This window comes from Salmo trutta, chromosome 1 (genome assembly GCF_901001165.1).
Source record: "Salmo trutta chromosome 1, fSalTru1.1, whole genome shotgun sequence".
Lineage (NCBI taxonomy): Eukaryota > Metazoa > Chordata > Actinopteri > Salmoniformes > Salmonidae > Salmo > Salmo trutta.
In genome coordinates this window covers 28,090,489-28,100,543 of record NC_042957.1, presented here as the reverse complement: position 1 = coordinate 28,100,543, position 10,055 = coordinate 28,090,489, and the positions used below count along the sequence as shown (strand labels likewise).

The 10,055-nt window shown below is 41.8% G+C and overlaps 1 protein-coding gene across 2 annotated transcripts; it reads right to left on the bottom strand.

The window, feature by feature from the left end:
* Positions 1–24: 24 nt before the first annotated feature.
* Positions 25–8,919, bottom strand: slc22a2 (solute carrier family 22 member 2). 2 transcript variants are annotated; one of them, XM_029751988.1, is made up of 11 exons: positions 7,050–8,919; positions 6,831–6,934; positions 6,453–6,607; positions 6,084–6,252; positions 5,868–5,982; positions 5,618–5,718; positions 5,270–5,484; positions 5,066–5,174; positions 4,720–4,832; positions 4,396–4,495; positions 25–127 (listed from the first exon to the last, which is right to left on the bottom strand). In XM_029751988.1, exons 1-11 carry the CDS (start codon positions 7,470–7,472, stop codon positions 40–42), a joined length of 1,692 nt encoding a protein of 563 aa, XP_029607848.1. In that variant the 5' UTR covers positions 7,473–8,919; the 3' UTR covers positions 25–39. The 2 variants fall into 2 exon arrangements, with proteins under 2 accessions (XP_029607848.1, XP_029607840.1); XM_029751980.1 differs by lacking the exon at positions 25–127 and adding an exon at positions 3,028–4,245.
* Between the last annotated feature and the right edge of the window lie 1,136 nt (positions 8,920–10,055).

The window sequence follows — 10,055 nt, the reverse complement described above, 5'->3', positions numbered from 1 at the left end:
CTACATAGATTCATAAATACGGTATAGAAGGAAGACCAATCAGATGATTGTGGATTCTGTGTTGGTTGTCATGTTAGTGGGCAAGAGATTTGTCAGCTGTTGACTCTTCAGGTGGTTTTCTTTGTTTCTGATCACCAATGGAATATGTAAATGTATTAATATTCCCCATATAACTTTCTACAATGCGACTTAGTTTAGTTTGAACAATGTTTAAGTAATCTCACTTGTTTGGGAACTCAATGTCATCAATAGTCTCAGGAAGTGGAACACCTCTGGCCTCCAGCTACGAACGCTATCGCCCCTGTGTGGTACGTACAACACAACATATGAACACTTTGAGTTTCACCCAGCAGTGGACTCCGGTGTATAAGCATCTTAATAACAGGTTAATTAGTGTTTTAATCATGTACCGAAGATGATGAGTGACAGCTCCAGCCAGATGGCAGCCAGTCTGTAAAGAAGGAACGGGGCCACGATGCCTCCGATGTCACACAGAGTGGAGCACACAGACACACCCAGGTTAATGAAGAAAGAAACAATTGTAGTATTTCTAAGCAATTTCCATACATTTTGCCCTATCTTAGTTATTAGTTCTCCATTTTCAGATGCTACCTCTTCGTTTTGTATGTCCCCCTGGTTACACTTACCTGACAACGGTGTGGTATAATTCACTGTTCACAAACATCACCATCTCAAAAGCCATGGTGATGCCCAACCGGCCTATGCGGGCCACAACTGTCTTGACCCATGACCAAGAAGTAACCTGTTAGAGAGAGACATTATGTACCATATGCACTCTGCACATTAAATAAGATGGCGTACTGTATTAAATCAAATCAAATGTTATTGGTCACAATCGCCGAATACAACAGGTGTAGACTTTACAGTAAAATGCTTATTTACGAGCTCATTCCCAACAATGCAGAGTTAAAAAGTAAGACGAATATTTGTCAAATAAAAAGGAAATCGTTACACAATAAAAACAATTACGAGGCTATATACAAGGAGTACCAGTACCGAGTCAATGTGCAGGGGTACGAGGTAGTTGAGGTAATACAGTACGTATAAGTGGGTAGGGGTAAAAGTGACTAGACGAGGAGACTGGGATGAGGTAACCAAGGTATTTATTGAAACACCAGGGAAGATGGAGTGCAGGTCAGTGGAAGCTCGGGCGGGTTGCAGGAAACCAGGTGCGGAGGCTGAGGCTGGAGCGAGAGGTGTGGGGACAGGCTAAGCAGGTCCGGATGGGAATCCAAGGGAGCGTAGAGTGGGGAATCCAGGACAGAGTAGCAGGACTGACGAGAAGTCGGACTGGAGACAGGGACCAGAATCAGAGCGGGCAGAACTGTAGCGGAGAGGAAAACAGGCAGGCAAGGGACAACAGGGACAACAGGAACAAACAACTAGAAACATGGACTGACTGAGCAGAGATTACGATCTGGCAGTGTGGAAGTGGCAGGATTGAGTATTTGTAGAGGTCTTGATTATGGAACAGGTTGCAGCTGGTGAGGATCTGCTCTGACTCCAGCATACCTGTCTCTGCCCACACAATCACATACACACAGAGAGAGAGAGAGGGGGAGAGGGAGAGAGCACTGGGGGAGTAGCGGCAGGTCAAGGCGACACGGGATGAGCACTAGAGGGCTTTGCAGGAGTACACGTGACAAGAAGACACCTGTACCATGTCAGATATAGAATTAAAATGTATTACATTTTGAGTTTGCATCCCAATATTACAGTTTATATACATCACAGAACACTGAAATATAACATAACCGTTTAACATAGAAACACCGGATTTGTGATGTTAATAAAATGGTTTATTAATGATGAAAAATATTAATAACATTCCACCCATGAGGTCACTAGGTCATTTGGCTGCAGGAAAAGGCTACGATAAAGAAATAATAAAAGGGGGTCAATGTAAATTATCCGGTTTGCCATTTGATTAATTGTTCAGCAGTCGTACGGCTAGGGGGTAAAAGCTGTTCAGGTGCCTTTTGGCCCCAGACTTGGTGCTCCGATAACGCTTGCCGTGCGGTAGCAGAAAGAACAGTCTGTGACTTGGGTGTCTGGAGTCTTTGACATTTTTAGGGCCTTCCTCTGACACGGTTGGTATAGAGGTCCTGGTTTGCAGGGAGTTTGGCAGTAGTGATGAACTGGGACATACGCACAACCCTCTGTGGCGCCTTACTGTCGGACGCCGAGCAGTTGCCATACCAGGTGGTGATGCAACCGGTCAGGATGCTCTCGATGGTGCAGCTGTAGAACTTTTTTGAGGATCTGCATGGATATATACACTGAACAACAATATAAATGCAACATGTAAATTGCAGGTCCCATATTTCATGAGCTGAAATAAAAGATCCCAGAAATGTTCCATATGCACAAAAAGCTTATTTCTCTCAAATTTTGTGCACAAATTTGTTTACATCCCTGTTAGTGAGCATTTCTCCTTTGCCAAGATAATCCATCCACCTGACAGGTGTGGCATGTCAAGAAGCTGATTAAACATCATGATCATTACACAGGTGCACCTTGTGCTGGGGACAATAAAAAGCCTCTCTAAAATGTGCAGTTTTGACACGCAACACAATACCACAGATGTCTTGTTTTGAGGGAGCGTGCAATTGGCATGTTGACTGCAGGAATGTCCACTGGGAGCTGTTTCCAGAGAATTTAAAATTAATTTCTCTACCATAAGCTGTCTCCACTGTAATCTTAGAGAATTTGGCAGTACGGGGGTGCTGAGGGGTATTTCTGTCTGTAATTAAGCCCTTTGTGGGGAGAAACTCATTCTGATTGGCTGGGCCTGCCTCTCCAATGGATGGGTCTGGCTTCCAAGTGGGTCCCACCCCATGGCTGTGCCCCTGCCCAGTCATGTGAAATCCATAGATTAGGGCCTGTTACGAATCCCTTTGGCCCTGCAGTCTAGGGGGGATGGAGACGAGACCCGTAACATAACCCATGCAAATAATAATAGTGAAAAGGAACAGTGAGAACAAACAAAAAAACAGACAACTGAAATTTACTGTCAAACACTAAAGGTTTATTTTTAAACACATGGTAAAGGGGTGTGAGAAAAGGGGCTGAGCTGGACCCAAGGAAAGAAACAATAATTTCAAAAACACCCCTAAGCTAGTCTACCTGCTTCAACAACAGCTAGCTCACTAACCAATAAAATACAGTGGGTGGTCCAGCCAGTTCTAACTAGTGTATTTAGACAAGGTTTACCTACAGGTAGTGTATGCCCATGGGCGACTTGTCTTGGTGCCCCCTTTTCCCAGCAAACAAACAAACAGTCAAACAATACTCACAGGATAACCGGACAAATGGGACATGTAGGAGCAATACAAAAGAGAGATCAATACAGAAAGCGAGCGCGATTGAGAGGGAATGAGTTACAGAGAGAGATTGAACACAAAGAGATTGATCTGGGGAGAAAACAACTGACTGGGTTTTTAAACCAAGGGAAAGGGGCTGTGATAGGGTAAATGAAAAGGTGCAGGTGTCTTCTTATTAGCGACTGATTGATGACTGATTGGGGAATGATGATTGTCACTCCAATCAAGTTGTAGAATCATCTCAAGGATGATCTATGGAAACAGGATGCACCTTTCGAGTCTCATAGCAAAGGGTCTGAATACTTATGAAAATAAGGTATTTCTGTTATTTTTCCGCTTTGTCATCATGGGGTATTGTGTGTAGATTGATAAGGAAAAATGTGTATTTAATCTATTTTAGAATAAGGCTGTAATGTAACAAAATGTGGAAAAAGGGAAGGGATCTGAATACTTTCTGAATGCACTGTATATGATGACAATATTCCCAACATTTATAAAAAAGCTTCGGCAAAAACATCTGTAAATTACTTTAAACACATGATCAACAAAAAAAAAACATGACACAAAGCACATGATCTGAGAGGAAAATCATACTGTAACTAACGGATAAGTAAAACCAGGAAACATGGTAAAGGTGAAAGAAATCTAAATAAGTTACAATACTTCACCAACACAAACAATCATTAATTCGTATTAGAGACAACAAATGAAACAGGTCATTTTAACATAAAATAATAAAATACTGCTCATCACTACTTTCTCATACTTTCATCACAAAAACGTGAAGTTCCCAGGAAGGAATCAGACAGTCTCAGGTTCTTTGTTGGTCATCGCGGCGGGTAACAGCATTATCATCTCTTTCCTCCTCAGCTCTTTACTCCTCAGAGCTTTTTCTTTGCATCTGAGACGGTAAGAGGAACACATACATCCACAATGAATAGATTGTTCACCTCTGGCATTTTATTGAAATATTAACCTTACTGTTTGAAAGCATGATGTTTCAACACATTCACTTGTATAAATAATAGAAACTGATGTGTAGAAATCTCACTTTTCTGGAAACTCAATGTCATCGATGGTGTCAGGAAGTGGCACACCTCTGGTCTCAGGCAACAGCAAGACCAAAGCTCCAGCCAGAAACGCAAGGGCCCCTGTGTTGTACAACACATAGAAATCAGCATATTAGTGCCTGCTTGTATCTAGAAAACATTCCCTAAACAGCTGTGCTTGAGGCTACATTAGCCAAAAGTATTAGTTTCAAGCTCAAGATATTGAGATACTGGTACAGTACATGATTCAACTTCTTACAGCATTGCTGTGTTAAAATATTACTAACGCATGTGTATAATCATCTTATAACATTGTAATTAGGTACCAAAGATGATGAGTGGCAGCTCCAGCCAGATGGCAGCCAGTCTGTAAAGAAGGAACGGGGCCACGATGCCTCCGATGTCACACAGAGTGGAGCACACAGACACACCCAGGTTCCTGAGGATGGAAACAACTGTCACTGTCTGTAATTGCAGCTTTAAACTAAACTTTCTGTTATACGTAATGTCAGTATTTAGGAAGGGATTTTAATTGAAAAAATAAATAGCTTCTATTCCTCAGTTCATTGACAAGTCATTGAAAATGGATGCCGTTTTTTTCAAATTTTGAATTGTTATTCAAGTTTACTTCCTGAATTGACTGCCTTCAAAAGCCCTGCGGGTTACCCTTACCTGACAAACGTAGGGTACAATTCAGTGTTCACAAACACCACCATCTCAAAAGCCATGGTGATGCCCAACCGGCCTATGCAGGCCACTGCTGTTTTGAACCAGAACATGGCTGTATGTGAGAGAAAGAAAAATGAGAGAGAAGCGTAACACAAATTCAACCAGGCAGGTCATTGCCATTTGACATCGACGTTATCATAGACTCACTCTCAGGGATCATAGCAGTAATGAAGCAGGCTGCGCCAGCTACAATGTTGGCTGTGGCAAAGGGAAGACGCCGTCCGATACGATCGATGGTAAAGAGGATGAGGAAGGCAGCAGGGAATTCCACCAGACCAGAGATCAGAAAGTCAATGTAGACATTTCCTCCCAGGATTCCTAGACGCATGATAAGACCCTGGTAGACGACAGCACTAGTGAACCTGGAAGAAAGACAGCAGTTATTTACTGAGGGGTCTATGGTGGCTGTAAAGGAAATAGTATAGTTGTGAGCTGTGACTACTAGGGCTATTAAAGTTCCAGTAATATTCTTGTTGTTTGTCGAATAGATTTTACCAGTTGAAACTAAGGATGAAGGTGTGTTTTCTCATTTTTGGAGTTCTGATTAGGTCCATGAACGAGGCGGTTGAGGTATCGGCATTGTCGTCTCTCATCGTCTGTAAGTACAGTAGCATTATGTAAGTTACAATACAACCCACTTTACCATGCAATGGCATCTTTGAGTATCTGTAAGATACATACAATGTCCAAATGGGAGTAATTTTAAACCACATTTCAATTACTCATTTCAGCCCTAATTTCTCACCTCAATGTTCTTAGAGAGGGTTTTCTTGTTTTCTTTCGCTATTGCCTCAGTGATCTCCACAGCTTTCTTTGCATTGTGCTGAGAGAGAAGCCATCTTGGAGACTCCGGGATAAACCTGGAAGCCAGAATAGAAAACTCATTATAAAAAGCTTGATGACATGAAACAAACTGAAATCGACCTGAATATCTACAGTATGAGGCAGTTCCAGGTCTTACCAGTAGTAGGACAGGAAGAGGATATAAGGTGCAGTGATGACCACCTGCAACCAGCGCCAGTCTGTGATGAAGTAGGAGATGAGGGGCAGGATGAGAATTCCAACACTGAAGAACATTTGGTAGATGACTCCCACAGTCCTCCTGTACTCTACTCCTACCAGCTCAGTGACTGAGGAGAGGGGAGAGAAGCAGGGCATAAGGACAGGACCCCGAGAATACATATGGAAAGTGACGAAGCTGAAATATTATCTCCACCAGAGCAAAACTACAACTTGAAATGTAAATACTACAACTACAATTTGTAAAACTACAACTTGAAATGTAAAATTACAATTTTAGACATTGTTTAAGTAAGTAATGTTGTCTTACTCAGAACATATCCAGCCACCCAGCCTCCCTTGACACCAAAGCCATATAATGCTCGGAAGACCAGCATGGATACCCAATTTGGAGACCATGCTACAAGAATTCCAAAAATCCCATTCAAGAGGTTGGACACCAAGAAGCTCGTCTTTCTGCCAAATCTAAAATGAAAGAGAAAAAGGTACATACGGGGATGTAAATTCAAGTTTCATGTTTCCATCTCCGCACATACAGTATTTCAGAAGTTTACTTCTTTCATTCAGGGTTCACTCTTTTAGCAAGTACATTTTCCTTCACTTTTCTGTTTTTAAGTCATTCTAAAAGTCAGTAAGACATCTGCACTGGTGGGATCTTCTGTCTGACCATCCACATAGACTTCCTTACCTGTCAGCTAGGTATCCAATGGCTATGCTCCCTATGAAGAAGCCCACGTTGAGTGTAGCCTGGTACATGTCCACCACCCAGGCATCAGCACACACCAGGTCAAACTGAAATGAACAAATACCTCGTCATTTACTGCCATCTTAATCTGTTCTTTGTTCTGACATCCAATTTCAATTAAATGTCTTGAACATTTTCAGGAATATTTCATGAAGTTCTCACCTCTGTCACAAAGGATTGTCTCCCCTTGTAGTCATACTCCCATCCTTCCTTGCAGGAGGTCATGGGAGCTTTGCTGCGGTGAGCGTCAGTGAGGTCAGACTCTGGGTTGTCACATGTCAGACCCGTAGCGTTCCAGTCCAGTTCATACTGCTCACACTGGCTGTGGACCAACACTCCTGAGGTGTTGACCACCGGGACCGTGATCTTTCTAGTGTCCATCAGGTTCCAGCCACAGCTCTTCCGGATCTGACTCACCCCTGAGTCTCGGCACCAGTGCTCTGGGGTGAACCCTTGGAACACAATGCCTACGTAGACACCGGCCCATGGCATGGAGACCATGCATAGCAGGGCAAAGATACGCTTCTGCGATCGGCCGAACTTGCCCGCCTCCTCTAGGATGTCATCAAAAGTGTATGAGTACATGGTAGCAGTTCTTTCGGTCTCGAAGACATTTGTGACTGCGGAAGGGCCTGTGCAGGGTTTTTAACAGTGTGAAGACATCAAGGGTCCAACAGAGAAGTTGACCTTCAACCGACCAGTGACCAACAACGCATTTTGACACGTTCACTTGAGCAGGCTGCAGACAAGGGGAACTTTGAACATAATTTTAGAATGATTAGCTTTTGGTAAAGTTCCCAATCCAATTACATATTCACTGATAGTTCATCACAAACCACAAATGATATCCATCAGTTTTTCATTGTTACGTTATACATTTGTTTTTATACTTATTTTTGCTTACTTGCTTGATTACCTGCTCTTGGGGAGTTTTAGAAGCAACAGGGTCAAAATATTGATTGGTCTTACAGCAACGTAGGCCCACCTCAAGTTTGCCATGCGAGGCCTCAGTGATTTATTACAATAGGGAAACGTGTAGTCACTTAGAAACAAACAGTACTGGTGTACAGTACAGAGACTTCTGAGGTTCTGTTTAATACATGCATCAATGTGTTGAGGTCAAATGGTTGACCTTCAAAAAATCTACACAATCCCGGAAGTGATAAATTGTTACTCTTTAAATTGTCGGACAGCTGATCTTTATTATTAAAATAATGCAATATTTTTTTTTTTTACATTTGAAATAAGAAAAACAGACAAAAAATGCAGTAAAACACATTTGAGAACAAAATCACCTCCAAAAAGTATCACCTCATCAGAATGGAGCTCAAGGAGCCCCTTCCCCATGTTTCGTACCCAAAAAATGAACCAAGCAGACGTGCTTTGGTGCTTACAGCAGAGCTAGACATGATGCAACAAGCATTACTCGTTGCATCACTACCACACAGGATGACTTTCTATCGCTCCAGAGAAGATACAGTAGCAAGTGCGCTTTCCCCATATCAAAGTACCCTTGTGTAGTTATATCACAAATTCAATTCGTGATCTTGGAGGTGTGGAAACATGAAAATAAATACATGACTTGAAAAAAAAAAACATGGAAAATATTGTGAAGTTTTTTCTTCTGCTGCGTGGAGGACCACCTCGGCAAAACTTTTCTCCTATTAATAACGTGTACAAACCTTAATACCCTGAAAGGTGAACCATAATGGTTTGGATAAGGTCGCTATGTGGCCGGCCGCTTGCTACGGTGTGAACATTAGCTTCAACACTAGTGATAAAACACTAGCATTACAAATTAACTCTCCATCTTGAAGTCTGACTTGAAGTCCAGTCCAAGAGAGATAACTTTGTCAAAGAATCATATAGTCAGACTTGTTAGTGAGGCGAGTTCCACGTCAAAAGCATTTTCTCATTACTGTTCTGTACCACTGACATTTATGAGACATTGTCCCAACTAAAGATACATGAGAGTAGAATTAGTGACTGCCTGTGTACTGGTGCGTGTGTGTGTGTGTATACTGGTGTGTGTGTATACTGGTGTGTGTGTGTGTGTGTGTGTGTGTGTGTGTGTGTGTGTGTGTGTGTGTGTGTGTGTGTGTGTGTATATATGCCAACTGATAAATGCTAAATTCATTTCAAATAATCCATACAGTGAGCTCCAAAAGTATTGGGACAGTGTTACATTTTGTTGTTGTTTTGTCTCTGTAAACTTTGGATTTTAAGTTATACAATGACTATGAGGTTAAAGTGCAGACTATCAGCTTTAATTTGAGGGTATTTTCCCCAAATACTATACCCCCAAGATATGCTAACCTCTCACCATTACAATAACAGGGAAGGTTAGCATTTTTTTTTGGGGGGGGGGGGTATAATTTGTAATTATTCACGATACCGTCAAGACTCAATAATCATGGTAGTATCCACATTAAATGTAGAAGTGTTTAGAAACATATTCTATTCTTATTTACAATAAAAGTAACTAAAATACACAATACATTATTTACCATTAATTTCTATTGAGCACAAAATAATCTGAAACACAACCAAAACAAACAGCAAATGCATCCAACAAGTTTGTAGAGCCACAAGCTTGATGTAGTCATCATGTGCTAGGAATATGGGACTAAACACTAAACTTTTGAATACTTTAATACACACAGGTGAATATGTCCCAATATTTTTGGTCCCCTAAAATGGGGGGACTATGTACAAAAAGTGCTGTAACTTCTAAACGTGCTGGAGTACAGAGCCAAAACAACAAAAAATGTGTCCCAATACTTCGCAGCTCACTGTATTTTCCAGGAAAAACACTCACTGTGATTGCTGCTGTAACCCCATTCCATGGAGGGCCGAGTGCCTACGGACCTTCGCTGTCTCCCTTGTACTTGATAATTAAGGTCACTAATTAGTAAAGAACTCCCCTCACCTGGTGGTCTAGGTCTTAATTGAAAGGAAAAACCCACAGACACTAGGCCCTCCATGGAATGAGTTTGACACCCCTGCAGTAGAGAGACTGCATGGGATAGATACTGCTGAGCAAGACTGAAAGGGGATCTCAAGCTCACAAATACATTTAATCATGGCACTACAGCTTTCCTTACTTCCATTTATGAGGGATAGCACATGCAGTTTGACAAAAAGGGGATTTTTAACTCGACAGAAAAC